At 36.4% G+C, this 14,289-nt stretch overlaps 4 protein-coding genes across 9 annotated transcripts; 2 read left to right on the top strand and 2 right to left on the bottom strand.

The window, feature by feature from the left end:
• Nucleotides 1-875: 875 nt before the first annotated feature.
• LOC110658172 (protein PATRONUS 1) lies at nt 876-2,645 on the top strand. Of its 4 annotated transcripts, XM_021815680.2 has the most exons (5): nt 894-1,034; nt 1,372-1,427; nt 1,553-1,993; nt 2,127-2,164; nt 2,251-2,645. In XM_021815680.2, exons 2-5 carry the CDS (start codon nt 1,409-1,411, stop codon nt 2,440-2,442), a joined length of 690 nt encoding a protein of 229 aa, XP_021671372.2. In that variant the 5' UTR covers nt 894-1,034; nt 1,372-1,408; the 3' UTR covers nt 2,443-2,645. The 4 variants fall into 4 exon arrangements, with proteins under 4 accessions (XP_057996129.1, XP_057996127.1, XP_057996130.1 ...); XM_058140146.1 differs by lacking the exon at nt 1,372-1,427 and having other exon boundaries at nt 876-1,034; nt 2,263-2,645; XM_058140144.1 differs by lacking the exon at nt 1,372-1,427 and having other exon boundaries at nt 876-1,034.
• A 454-nt stretch (nt 2,646-3,099) lies between these two features.
• LOC110658171 (proline--tRNA ligase, chloroplastic/mitochondrial) lies at nt 3,100-11,079 on the top strand. Of its 3 annotated transcripts, XR_009145734.1 has the most exons (13): nt 3,100-3,611; nt 3,784-3,840; nt 4,188-4,298; nt 4,467-4,553; nt 4,659-4,772; nt 4,861-5,067; nt 5,817-5,954; nt 6,156-6,317; nt 6,633-6,832; nt 7,675-7,758; nt 7,851-8,054; nt 8,669-8,777; nt 8,927-11,079. XR_009145734.1 is itself a non-coding variant. In XM_058140143.1 (11 exons), the coding sequence occupies exons 1-11, from the start codon at nt 3,267-3,269 to the stop codon at nt 7,990-7,992; spliced, it is 1,647 nt and encodes a 548-aa protein (XP_057996126.1). In that variant the 5' UTR covers nt 3,100-3,266; the 3' UTR covers nt 7,993-8,402. The 3 variants fall into 3 exon arrangements, 1 of the variants encoding a protein (XP_057996126.1); XR_009145733.1 differs by having other exon boundaries at nt 8,669-11,079; XM_058140143.1 differs by lacking the exons at nt 8,669-8,777; nt 8,927-11,079 and having other exon boundaries at nt 7,851-8,402.
• On the bottom strand, nt 8,552-12,217 carry LOC110658174 (ferric reduction oxidase 2). Its single transcript, XM_058140148.1, has 8 exons — nt 11,306-12,217; nt 11,102-11,201; nt 10,809-10,997; nt 10,489-10,723; nt 10,070-10,397; nt 9,749-9,992; nt 8,960-9,666; nt 8,552-8,775 (listed from the first exon to the last, which is right to left on the bottom strand). The coding sequence occupies exons 1-8, from the start codon at nt 11,484-11,486 to the stop codon at nt 8,636-8,638; spliced, it is 2,124 nt and encodes a 707-aa protein (XP_057996131.1). The 5' UTR covers nt 11,487-12,217; the 3' UTR covers nt 8,552-8,635.
• A 123-nt stretch (nt 12,218-12,340) lies between these two features.
• LOC110658173 (uncharacterized) lies at nt 12,341-14,257 on the bottom strand. The gene is made up of 2 exons (XM_021815685.2): nt 12,769-14,257; nt 12,341-12,657 (listed from the first exon to the last, which is right to left on the bottom strand). Exons 1-2 carry the CDS (start codon nt 12,976-12,978, stop codon nt 12,376-12,378), a joined length of 492 nt encoding a protein of 163 aa, XP_021671377.2. The 5' UTR covers nt 12,979-14,257; the 3' UTR covers nt 12,341-12,375.
• Nucleotides 14,258-14,289: the final 32 nt, after the last annotated feature.

Below are 14,289 nucleotides of genomic sequence, written 5' to 3'. Positions count from 1 at the left end.
TATATAATTGTCTTCATTTATCCAAAATATATACAGAGTAATTTGATTTTCAAAGTATAATGCAGATCAATTTGATCTTCAAAATATATCCGTTGGAAATGGTAATAATATAAGAATCAATTTGATTCATAATAAAGATTTTCTGCAATATAAAATCTATTTTAATATCATTTATTCATTAAATATGAAAATATTAATTATAAAATAATATTATAAAAATACTTATTTTTATAGTAAAATTATATGATTATCTTTATTATAAATAAACAGAAAATTCTCAAAACAGAAAATTAACGGGACAATATAGTAAATTAACAGGGCAATAATCAATTGCTATCCAAAAACTAATTTGCTAGCAAGCTGATGTTGAGATCTCCATCCCATATATCCTCAAGCAATAACTATCAGTGTTTGAAAAGTGTAAAAACATGTATAAAAAAAATTAATTTAATTAAATTGTATTCAATTAATTTTATATTAAAAAATTTTAATAAATTTTATTAAAAAATTTTAAATACATTCCCTAAAACTAAGATTACGATTATAAAAAATTGAAATGCATATAAAAATGAGCTCTTTGATATTAATTATTAAATTAAATATTTATATATAAATTAATATACTTTACACATATATTTTAATTAATTTTATAATTATTTTAATATAAATATTTAATTTAATAATTACTAAACTTAATTTTTATATAAATTGAAATTTATATTAAATGCACTTAAAAACAATTAACAGTAGAGAATTAATGATTTTTAATTTAATGAAATTTCGTGGTTTAAGAAAAAAAAAAAAAAAAAGCTCATGTCATTCTTGTAATTAACTGCCTAGAAGAGCGCATAAATGTAAATCGGAACCAAGTTACCTTTGGAAACCCGCCGCCCTCTGCATTCTTAGCAGGATGCCCAATTTGAAGATCTTTCACGAAAAACTGTCAACAAAACTGCGATGCTCGGAAAGAGTGGGCGACGTTGGAGATTGGCTAAATAATACTGGGAGAAGAAGCAAGAAATTAGAACCCATTCGTGAGTTATCTTTTTCGTTCGTTATTTCTTACTCCCATTTTGGGTTTTCTTCGATTATTGATGATTTAGGATTAGATTTTTTTTTTTTGAAATTTTATTTCATGTATAGCAATGATTGTAATTAGGTTTGATGACAGAATGCATATCAATGGCTTCTCATTCACATGACTAACATTTTGGATATTGATGCATAATTAGATTCATACAAATTGAATAGCGAAAAATATCTATATAGCTGATTTCAACTAAGGTTTAGTTGTTGATAAATTTCACTAATCAAATCACTTAGTTTACATGCCATGTTCATAGAAAATATTGTGGTCTATTATTTTTGCAGATCCTAGATTTGACCTTTTCTCATAGGACTCTTACCAATGGCATCACAAGCTGGGGGTCTGGTTCAAGATCAGAATATAAATATCCACTACAATGGAACTCTATCTATTCTGTGTTCATATATATATATATATATACTTTTTCTGGCTGTGTTGTGGCCTGACTTCATTTACCGCGCGCAGACTATCATGTTGGCTGGAAGACCAATGTCTCTAAAGCGCCAAGGAAAGAAGTGCTTGGTGATTTGTCAAATTCACTGAAGCCTTCGCTGAATCGGGCATCAAAGAAGCAGAACTCTAGCATTTTCTCCTTGTCTGAGAAAGAGACTGGTGCCTTTCAAAATGCACTTGACGTCCCCAAGCAGAAGAGTACATCTAAAGCCTCAGGGAAAGTGCAAACCAGTGGCAGGAAGGCGCTTTCTGACATTTCAAATTCTGGGAAGCCAAACCGGAATGAGGAATCAAAGAACTGCAATGCAAAGTTAAGTGTTGTGGCAGAGGAGTCAATCGATGCCAATGCAATTGCAGAGGAAACGTTTCTGCACAATCATCAAGAATGTATCAAAGCACAAGCAAGATCTATGGGCTTGGATCAATTTCTAGAGACAATTGGACTCGACAATGGTAAACAAAAGTTGAATCTTTTCTTTATTTGGAATTATTCTGTATCTTTTGTTCTTGCCTACTGAAGGAACACGTGTTTATGATTTTCTTCACCTTGTAAATTAATTAATTCACATATTATTTTCTTGTCTAGTTTTTTCCAAACGGCAGGCAAATCATATGTCAATTAAGGTGAAGGTCCATCTGATGTTTTCCTCTCAAATCCTATGTCAATTAAGTTTTGTTGGGGAATAAACTTTTGTTTCATGGATACGTAGTTTATGTTTCAGGCTCAGAGTCCCCAAAGGCACTTGAAAATGGAAGAGATGAAGGAGCAGCTGTTTGAAGATGGATCCTGGATACACAATATGTCTAGCAAACTTGATTCTCCGCCTGCTTGCAGTACTCCAAAATCGGCAAGGCATTATATGCGTCTTGACTACAACTTCAAGTTGTTAGAATCCCCATAAAGGCGTAGATGCCAAAGCATTGACTTCCTTATCATCAATGCTAGTCTGGATAGGTGGTAATTTTGCTGAAGTTATGTGATGTCAATTTTTTTTTCTTTTGCATTCTCCTTTTGGAATGGGGAGAAAATATGCCTGACAAGGGCGGTATACTATTGTAGAATATTGCAGCGGTAGCGTGAGAGAATTCTTTGGAGTTAAAACAATGCCTGTTCCTTTTTTTGTTTTGTATTTTGACTAAGCTTCATAGATAGGTATGATCATTAATTTATTTGCTGCTAAAGTTAAGTTGTTTGGTAGGACTTGATAAATTATAAAAAAAAAAAAAGAGTAATCCATTGTACGAAATATCTCATAATTTATGTAGTTTTTATCTTGCTTTGCAAAAAAGCTATTTCTGCAACATAATAAAATATAATTTAATGAAAAATTTAATTATATTATATTCATTATATCATACTAAAATTATATTCTATTACATTTTCCTTATTTCTTCTCAAGGAAAAAAGAAAAAAAAAAGTCAATTCGGTGAAGGGATATGCCTTGGCGAAGGGTATTGAAACTGGCCCAAACTGATTGATGGGCCTTCAATATTTAAGCAGAAGCCAGGAAGGAAAAGAGATCTTCTGGTCCATTTTTCTGAAAAAGAAAAAAACTATATGATTAGTGATCCAATGATCCACCAATCTGCAAGACCATCGCCTACAGTGCACGCTCTACCACGCCTCGCGTACCCACGTCAGGAAAGAAATCCTCATCCTCGCAGCTCTGCTTAACAAAAACACTCTGCACTCCCACTGCAAATCCCCAAGCCAACACCTGGAGAAATGGTAGTTTCTCTCAGGCTACCGACTCTCGCCTCCCTCTTTTTCTCCTCTCCATCGATACGTCGGTCACCAGCGTTTTCTGGACGTCGCCTGTATTTCCGTCCGCCGCCTCTAACGGCTTCCTTCTGCGCTCAGAGCGCGGCGTCGAGCCCTCCTGAGACGGAGGACCGAGTTAATAACCTCAAGAGTCGTGTCAACCAGGACCGAGTCATTACTCCCCGATCTCAAGATTTCAATGCTTGGTATCTTGATGTTATTGCCAACGCCGAGCTCGCTGATTATGGTCCTGTCCGTGGTACTATGGTCATTCGTCCTTATGGATATGCTATCTGGGAGGCTATCCAGGTACTAATTTTATTGAAACAAATTCCTTATTCTGTTTTTCTTGCTTTTGAAAGCTGAAATTTTAAAAGCAATTAAAGTGCGTTTTGAATGCTAAGCTTGCTGTGCTTGTGTCTTTTTTTTTTTTAGCTATTTCAATCGTAATTGTAACAGTTATTATTTCTTTAAATTTCAGGATTATTTGAATGTTAAGTTCAAGGAGACAGGGCACAGCAATATGTATTTCCCACAGGTGTGTTTGTAAACCCCTCCTGTTTGTCGCGGAGAGTTCCCTATTTTTCTTTGTTTTGGCTTGCAAAGAAACCATGCGATGGTTTGGATATGATAATTTTGCTTTTTCTTGAGCTGAGCTTCATCGACTTCTTTTGTAGCTTCATATTAATTGGTTTCAAGAGTTGTTGACCATTCTACATTTTGAAATGAATGAAATTTAAATAATGGTATAAGCTTCAAGTAAAATGTTTAGTTTCTATTTGGATCAGAGATTTAAAAACCACTGGATGAAGCAAATCATTCATTGGTTAAGTTCTTTTTGGATAAGATATTATTTGTTTGCTTCAAATCTCATTATGGTTGCAGTTCATACCTTATTCATTTATTGAGAAGGAAGCTAGTCATGTTGAGGGCTTCAGTCCAGAATTGGCTCTGGTAACTATTGGTGGAGGAAAGGAACTTGAAGAAAAACTTGTGGTAAGTCCTCTGAAGCAACATTTTCCATTTGCAGTTTCCTTTTCTATATAATTCAATTGTTTTTATCTACAATTATAAATTGATAGTTAATGAAGATGCTGGTTCAAGTTCATGAAAACACGACCCAAGTTTTGGCTTTGATTGTTGCACTTCCTGAGGTTTTGGCAGGTTCGACCAACTAGTGAAACCATAGTGAATCACATGTTTACTCAGTGGATTCATAGCTACCGAGATCTTCCTCTCATGGTCAACCAGGTGAAAATTTTGCCAGATGATATAAAGAGTTTCCTTATTATATAGACCACTGCATGCAATTCTTTTTCTCCTTTTCCTTTTGCCTTACACTTTTTCCTATTTCAGTGGGCAAATGTCACAAGATGGGAGATGCGCACAAAACCATTTGTGAGGACTCTTGAATTTCTGTGGCAAGAGGGTCATACAGCTCATGCGACTCTAGAGGAGGCAGAAAAAGAGGTTTCCATCTCATTCATCTGTGGAATGCTTGCAATTATCTTAGCACAGGACTACATTTATTTAATGGATTGCTGATGCTGAACTGCAGGCATTACTGATGATTGACGTCTATACAAAATTTGCTTATGCGCAAGCTGCAATACCTGTTATTGCAGGTCGAAAATCAAAGGTGGAAACCTTTGCTGGTGCTGTTAGGACATATACAATAGAGGCTATGATGGGCGATCAGAAGGCTTTACAGGCTGGAACCAGTCACAACCTTGGTCAAAATTTCTCTCGGGCTTTTGGAACACAGGTTATTGACTTTTAAGTCATTCAGCAAGCTGTATTTTAGATTCTTATTTTTTGCAACAATTTAAGGTTTCAGTTACCTTGCTTTTACAGCTTAAAAAGGTAAAAAGGATGAAGTAAATAACACAATTTCAAAATATATTTTCTTTGAACGCATTCCTCAGTGAATTAGTGGAACAGTTTCTGTGAGTTCATCCAATAAAAGTGATCGTCCATTTGCTAAATGACTGCTCGTATTTTTCTTCCTCAAAAGATAATTAGATCGGAGGGAGTATGATCAGTCATGAAAAAACACAAAACACACATGGATTGGGCATTTGTTTTGCTGCTTTGTGGTGGTCTCTTAGAAGCATATATGAAAGTCAGGAGAGGTTAGATTGGTGTTAATTGACCTTCTGTTCTTTCTCTTTTCTATTTGCTTTTACTGTGGATGAATGGGCAAGTGTTTTTATGATTGGCTTGGTCCCAATGTGTACCTACTATCCCCTCTTCATCTCTGTTTGATGGGCATGAGCTCTTTTCTGTTTAAAATAATAAATTAAAGTGTTGTCCTGAGAACTATCTTCTGCCTTTCTATATATCATCTTTCTGGAATTTGGTAGTCAGACTTTCTCAGTATTTGTTAATGTGTTCCTTTTTAAACTTTCAATTAAGTGATTGGTTCTTTTTGTTCCTTAATTAGTGAATTTTACTTTTTTTTTTTTTTTTGAGAAATCAACTAATATCTGAACCATATTATTTTTTTTTGTACAGTTCACTGATGAAAATGGACAAAGGCAGCATGTCTGGCAGACATCATGGGCCATCAGTACCCGCTTTGTTGGTGGTATTATCATGACACATGGAGATGATGCTGGCCTAATGCTTCCCCCTAAAATTGCTCCAATACAGGTACTTGTGGAGTCCTGTTATTGATTTCATAAGTTAGTGTATACTATGCTATTCTTGTTCAAGCACAGTATTTGACATTAATCCTTTTTTAGTCAATGTTCTATTTGGTTCAAACTTTAAACAGTCATATTTTCCATTGGTCTGGGTGCCTAGTTATGTAGCCAATTCAATTACCTTCTTATGTGCATTGCACCCTTGTAGGTAGTGATTGTACCGATTTGGAAGAAAGAAAATGAGAAAGCTGGAGTTCTCAATGCAGCATCATCTGTGAAAGAAGTTTTGCAATCTACTGGTATCAAAGTTAAACTTGATGACTCAGATCAGAGAACCCCAGGATGGAAGTTCAATTTCTGGGAGATGAAGGTCAGTTCTCATTTTAACAAATTGAAAAGCTGCCAGTCATTAACAGTTGCACTACACAAATTAATTATGAATCATGTGGGAGATGACCAAACATGTCTCAATCAATACAGCACACTGTACATCCAATCCAGCAAAAGACCCGTATTGGCCCCTTCCTCTCGAACTAAATGTTGATCATCAATTTTGGGGGCTTGTTCTGTATTCTTCCTGTACGATATCCTGTGCTTATTTTGTATATAAAAATTTGGTTGCATTTTCTCTTTTGTAATGCGAAAGAACCTTTCAAGTGTATGAAATAACACCTTAATTTCACAGGGAGTTCCTCTGAGGATTGAAATTGGTCCACGGGATGTTTCAAGTGGAAGTGTGGTTATATCTAGGAGAGATGTTCCTGGAAAGCAAGGGAAAGTATTTGGAATATCTATGGACCCTTCAATTTTAGAAGCTTATGTCAAGGACAAGTTGGATGAAATCCAGTCATCCCTTCTAAGTAGAGCAACATCATTTCGGGATAGGTGCTTTCTCTTGCTCTAGCATTTATTTCACACTGGAAGCTTAGAGCTAGGATTGTTAATATGGGATATTTGAGCTTTGCTTTTTATTGCAGTCATCTATTAATATTACTTTCTAGCATCAAGTCACGGATTATGTGTTAGTTGAGCCTTGATAGCAAGATTTTGCCTAAGAAATGTTTGTGGATGTTGAATTATCAACACCCCCACATTGATTGCGCTATTGCTTGTTTCCTGTCACTTTTTTTTCATTGTGGTGTTTGTCTTGATCAAGCCTAGGCAAGTGGCAGCACTGAAAGGATTTGTGGGAAAGAGTAAAAAGTTATGATAATATTAAATTAAAAATATTTAAACACTCGAGGCATATCTGGGTTTGAAGTCTGCTTATCAAAAGAGGATGAATGCCAGTGTGACTCCTAGGAACTAGGAAGTGAATTTAAGTGATAACCTGTATTTTAACTTGGTTGAGCAAGGATGCAAAACCTTTCTTAGAAAGGCATGCTCTTTTTCTACCAAAACGTTGTCACATGAATAACATTGGAAGTTGATAGATTCTGTGCTTCTTTCAAATGGGTCCAGATGTTCAAAGAATTCTGGGTTGAATTTAGTCAAACTAGGCATGTAGTTTTTACGGTTAGTGGTCATGGACTGTCACATTGTATTCAGCACTGTTCCTTGAAGCTTTGTGAGAGTGCTTTCTATTATGGGGTTATCATATCCCCCACTGTAGGCATTTTGGACTTGTATATCATTTCCAATGTATTGAAAACCAACATCTTTTAAATTGCATCCCATTCTCCTATCCTTCAAATCCTTTCTAATTTTATTTTAATGTTCTTTTGTAGTAACATTGTGGATGTGAGCTCATATGATGAACTCAAAGCTGCAATATCCCTTGGCAAATGGGCAAGGGGTCCTTGGTCAGCTAGGTATTTGTTTTCTCCTTTCTTTTTCTCTTTTGATAAATTATGGAATACATATCATAGACTTGCTTATGTTGTACTGTGATTACTGGCTGCAGTGATGCAGATGAATTAAAGGTGAAAGAAGAAACAGGAGCAACAATTCGGTGTTTTCCCTTTGAACAACCTCAAGGGACTAAAACATGCTTGATGACTGGCAAGCCAGCAGAAGAAGTTGCAATTTTTGCTAAATCTTATTGATTTTCAAGGCATTACTCCTTTTCAAAGATTTGATCTTGTTTGGGGGAGCATTATGAGTTATGGTAAAAAATTTTGTCAGAGCTCTCTCCATCCTCATATTTATAAGTTCTATCAAATTGGCCAAGGCAAAGTATTTTATTGATTACTATGAATTGTTTGAAGGGAATATTTTAATAGTGGGTATAGTATTATCATATATTCTGTCTGTGTTCTTAAATTGGTAGTTCCTCCCGTTGGAGAGCATGATTAGCTGAAAATGGTAGGGTCCAGTGTTGTTGTGTAGTTTCTTTGGAGTAGAGATAGCAGTTAATCTCTTGTTCATGCTGTGCTTTGTAAATCCCTTATCTTTAGAGGTTTAAAAAATTGATTTGTGCAACAGATGCTTTTTGTTTGAAATCCCCTTTTATTCATGTTCGCTCTTTGGGTTACTGGATACATAAGATGGATGCTTGCTTGGTTTCCTGAATCAACTGTTTTCTATTTTTTGTAAATTTTTTTATTTAAAACGTCCTCATCTAGTCAACTGATTGATTTCATCATAAAGCTTTCCATTATCACTACATGTATGAAACTATTATCGCTACATATATGAAACTACCATAAGATTTTAGGAATCTGAAAATGTAGCCTCATCTCTCTTGCCTCACCAGCTAAAGCTAATGGACTCGAAATGTAGGTTATCTACCAAGCTGGATGAACAGATTGCTGCCAATTCTTGCCTCATCTTTCTTGGCCCGCTTACAAGAACTCCTACACTGTCTCCTTTGCACTCCAATAATATTTCTGTAAGAATCAACAATTTAGGAATTTAGACTATAATGACATACATACATGTAGTTCTTATTTGTCATTTTTTTTGCATTTTAATTTTGCTGTATTTCATTACACTTGGTTACTTCTAACTGTACACTGAATATATTTGGTGAATCTTAAGGTTTATAGAGAAAGTGTGAGGAAAATAGCTTACTTTTTAAGTTCGGCCTTTCACCTTGGTGCACCCTGGTGGCTTGGAGAAGAGATTGGTGAGGAAGGCTTTCCAACTCTCTGTCAGCATGGCGGGACTGCAAACCTGGGGACATTCCTGGTGTTGGCATATCTGTGTTCTGAATTTGCTTGATTTCCTTGGCATTCTGTTTCTTGTTCCAAAGAAATGCTGCAGAGGCAGCCATCACTATGGAGATGCTTATAAAGAATAGGTTTAAAGCAGCCCTTGCAGGCAAAGAGTATATCATATCAGTATTATGGTCAATTGGATATATGTAGTATCTTGTGAGAGTGGTGATGAGGATAAGGAAGATGATGAAAGAAGCTGAAATTATTGCACCAAGCCAAAGCCAGCTATTTGGACCTAGGACTGCAGAGACTGGCACATCTGATACGTCAGGCTTGAACCATATTGTTCTGAGGAGCTTCTGTGGATCTGCTTGGGCCAATTTCTCTCTGGTAACGTAGGCTTCAATTTGTAACTGCAAATGGGAGATGTCAAAGGTGGTGCCTGTAACTGGGAGTAGAAGCTCTAGCATGGTGAGATCCACAGATTTCTTGAAAGCACATACGAGGAGAAGCCTCGGGGTCCTGCCATTCGTTGTATTGGCTAGAAATAGGATCTCACGTGTGATGGAGATAAAAGGGGTTATCCCACTTCCTCCACTAACCATCACTAGCAAGTCATGCCTGCAGAAACACTCTCCATGTTAATTCAGGCACATCAAACGTGTGATAGAATGTCTTCAAAATTTGTTTAGAGAGCAATCACCTCATAAAATGAGTTGAAGCAGGACCATAGGGTCCTTCAAAGGAGACCTGAAGGCGGTCTATTGGAGCAGGGGATGACAGCATCTGATACAACTTGTGAGACCAATTGCCTTCACATTTGATGACTATGCTCAACTTTTCAGGATCCATATTGCTGCTGGTTGTGATTGTAAAGGGATGCCATTGTACCTTGGATATTCTAGGTACATTTACAAATGCGGTGCTTCTTGGAGCATAGTGCAATCCTGGCACAGGTTGAACTTCAATTGCACATAAATAGATTTGCATAAGAAATCATCTAGTTACAAGGGTTAAACCTCACCTGGGTTCTTGGAGAAATTTAGCTCTACAGTTTCACAGGGCAAAATTCGTGCTGAAACCAAGCGAATTCTCTGTTGGGATTGTAATAACCTCAAGTATCGATCGATCATGAAGAGGTAGAAACCAGGAAGGATAATGCAAGCACGAGAGAAGCAAACATGAAACACATAGAAGACAACAAAAGGAATATACAGGTGATGACTATAGAAGAAGAGCTCGAAAATCTTTCGTCTTATGCGTTTTAAGCTTGTGACCCACATGATCAATCCAGAAAGCAAAGCTATTTCGCCGGCCACATTCGAAATAAAGTGCTTGTCCCATTTTAGCATCTGCCATCCAGGAGGGATACTTGAATTTTCAAAATTATTCAAAGCTGAAACGCAACATTTCTCCAAGTGATTTGGGGATTGAAGCTTTTACCTGAGACAATTGATGGGTTTTGCCCCAAAAAATAATATAGCATAAGCCGTGGGCGGTGAAGATAGTCATGGCAATATGGCCTAGCCATATATGGTACTTGATACTGGCTTCTGAGGTGAGGCCAAGAATCTGCAAAACTGAGGAGCCTCTGGCTATTGGGAAGAAGAGAAAGACCAGACAGACATTCCCAACTAATCCCAGAGATAAAGCTGATATTTCCAACTTGACTTCCCACCTGCCAAAACGCCCAAATAAATGAAATGAAACTAAAGTTGAAAGATTGTGGAAAAACGGGAAAAGTTGTAGAAAGAAATCCTTACACTTGGAATCCCAAAGATGCAGCCGTAGGAGCAGCATACGCGAACATGGCTTGCAAGTAAGAATACAATGACCACACCATTAACGCAAAGAACATACCCAATAATGATAGCTCTATCCCCGTCACAATCCCAAGGGGACCTTTCGCGAGCACCGGACGTTTGCACCAGGCAAACAAAGAATGAACTTTGCTGTTTCCAAGAACCCATTAACTTTATTAGTAAAGCAGAGATTAATCAAACATAGAGCATATTAATATATGTATCTTTATTAGCATTAGAGCATCTTTGATTACCCGGTGCCACCATTAACAGATTTCTTTCCCAGATGGAGGTATGCACAGGCCAAGGTAGCAATAAAGAGAATGGGGAACACATGTACCAGCGTATATGAACCTATTGAATTCATGGAAGTAGAAGAAAAACATAACATATAAAAATGCTTTCTTGCAAGTTAAATAGTCAAATGATCATAACAATGTTGGACAAGTAAATTCAACCTTGCTCTCCAAAGAACCTGGAATCGGCTTTTGCTTGAATATGAGGCTGCCAGTTTAAAAAATAGGTATTTGTGGCCTTCATGACCCAAATCATAATGTACCCAATAAAGACCAGCGCTAACAACACCATTATGGCTAATCGAACGGCCTTCATTGCTTGACCACTAAATCCTGAAAACATATCACTATACACTACAGAAGGTTTTGATTAACTTCTGGACTCTTGAGGAGTTTTCACTCGTAGATATATAGTGAATAAATTAAAAGGAAGTGAGTTTTCCATGACAAATAACTTGTCAATCATTGTTCACCGAAAAAAGAAAAAAAAATGTATCTGAGAGGCAGAGGCTGGAAATTAAGTGGCCAAATGGTATTTTCTTTCCTGACAAAGCAATAGTCGGATGCAAAGCAACAGCATTCTATTCTATTCTGGCTTGCATTGCATGTGTCTTGTTTGCTTTCGGCCAGGTTCTAGCTTTGGACCAACGTTTCTCTTCTTCCTCCCTTATCATATAATAAAAATCCTTAATAATTTACAAAACGCGTGCAAATTGCCTTACCGGTACTGATGTTCTTATTAATTATGTAATTTTTCCGTGTGAAATGTAGGAGTCTTAATTTATAAAATTAGCAATGTAATTTCTATTCACACTATCTAAAATTTTGATGACGGAATAAAATTTTTATACATAGATTATTTTAATATTTATTTATTTTTTTTTTTTAAAAAATAGCAGACTTTGACTGACTTCCTGCACTACAATGTGAGACTGGTATTCGGGCATTAAACTGTTATAATGCCAAACTGCATTGGTTTAAGCCAAACATGAATGGACATAATCATCTGCTTAAACCAATGCAGAATACTTTATAATTGTTAGGCTTAGAGGTTGTCGCCTCCTTCAGCTCTTATTTTCGCAGCATTACAATATATATATATATATATATATATATATATATATATATATATATATATATATATATATAGTTAAGATGCACAAAGTGAAAAGAAACATATGTATGTGAATTATTCTCCATTAGAATCTTGGAAGGCCGAGGGGTAGGTAATATTAAATGCTCGGGAAAAAGAAACATATACAAAAAGAAAAATTCCTTGTCCTTGTCCTTGTCGTTGTCCTTTGTAATCTGTGTTCAGACATAAAGAGCCTCTTAACCACTTGATTCAGAAGCAAGAAACTGTAGAATTTGCCGTCCCACAAACCAGAAATTGCAGAAGAGGAGGAAGGTGCTGTATTTTGAAAATTCAAGATCGTGAAGGTCTTAATTCTTGCCTTATTTATAACTTCCTCCTCATGAGTGATGCAATTATGATTCGCAATCTGATAGAATCCCTGCAATTAATTAATGCAAAAAGGAAGAGGGTGCAACCATTATGTATGCCCATTGCACATGCAACAGTTGCACCGAATAATTATTCCAGCCAAGTATCAGTAAAGGCTTACAATTGAGGTCAGATGTTGCATCAAAATGCACCTTGGTAGCTTGGAGAAGAGACTGAAGGGGAAGGCTTTCCAGCTTTCTATCTGCACTGTCAAGACCTGAGCCCGGCGCTTCAAATTTCTGAATTTGCTGCCCTTCCACCCCATTTTGTTTCTTGCACCAAAGGAAGGCAATAACAACGCAGGCACATACCAATAGCATATCCCATGCATAATACAAGATACGAAAAATGGTACATTTCCTCAGTGTTATGATCAATGGGGTATATATAATAACAAGCAAAAATAACTAGTAGGAGGAGGAACATGAAAAATGGTGATACAATTATTGCACCAAGCCATAGCCAATTGTTAGGTCCAAGATCTGCTTTGATGAGTGAGTAATTAATACATCAAGCATCTCATCAGTAATTCGCTGCTGAGAGCACAAAGCCTCTTTGTCATCAATACTAATGTTACATAACCTCTTTGTCATAAATACTAATGTGGTAGCTAGCATGTCAAGAAGAGAATTTGTTCAATTGTTCTACTATCTAAGACCATCTTAAACATTTTATTAACATTATATATATTTTGATTTTCCCAACAAAATATTCCCCCCAAAAAAGTCTCAATTACCAAAAAAAAAAAAAAAAATCATCTGCAATTTTCTTATCCTTCAATGTGAAATTGCTTTCGTTTATGTTCATTAGGCACATCATGTGCACAAAATATATGATTCCAAATCCTTAGAGATGTAATTATGACAGACAAGAGCGGCTCAAACTCCATGGAGAAATAAAAGAAAATAGAGGAGATGTAACCTGAAACAAGCAAGAAAGCCAAGAGCAATGTCTCAGTTGAATGGATCACTTGACGCAATTCAGCTCTAAACAAGAGCAAAGGAACCGCTAGCGGCGGTAGCAATTCCAAGACAACCGAATACGCCCGGTGGTAGGAGAACTGTCCATGTGCCCCGATGGTCTTCCGGAGAAATGAATTCAGATGTGAACGTTAGTTGAATTAATTTGGTGGTCCTAAGCCGTAGAGAAGATGGTGGGAATGTGGCGGTAGATATGCTTCGACGTGAGGGTGTAGATTCTGATAAGTAGCTTGTTGAAATGAAGGTGCCCTTTCAAGTGGGATTTTGGTACTTGGACAATGGATTTGCCACATATCTTCTTCAAGTCTGTTGGCTCGGAGTATCTGATAGTCAAGAAAATCTTTTGAGGACCATGGCTATTAAAGTGTGCTTTGAAACCAATATGTTGCAGCTGGTAATGAAACTTTGGACCTACTTAAGCAGATATCAAGGTGGTAAACCATCCATAACTTTTTTTAGGTGTTCAAATGAATGTAATTCCTATTTTCTTCCTCCATTTTTCTCCATTGTTGAGTAGATAGTCTGTGTTGTAAGTTTTAGTTCAACGATGTATTAGAACTCAAATTAGCGCGTTGTATTGAGTTTTATCCCATTATTTAAGTTCTTTAGTCCTTTTCTCTTAATTGTGATATTTCCTGTTAAAAAAAAAAAAAAATCAAGCC

Source organism: Hevea brasiliensis, chromosome 17 (assembly GCF_030052815.1).
Source record: "Hevea brasiliensis isolate MT/VB/25A 57/8 chromosome 17, ASM3005281v1, whole genome shotgun sequence".
NCBI lineage: Eukaryota > Viridiplantae > Streptophyta > Magnoliopsida > Malpighiales > Euphorbiaceae > Hevea > Hevea brasiliensis.
This window is presented reverse-complemented; position numbering and strand designations above follow the sequence as displayed.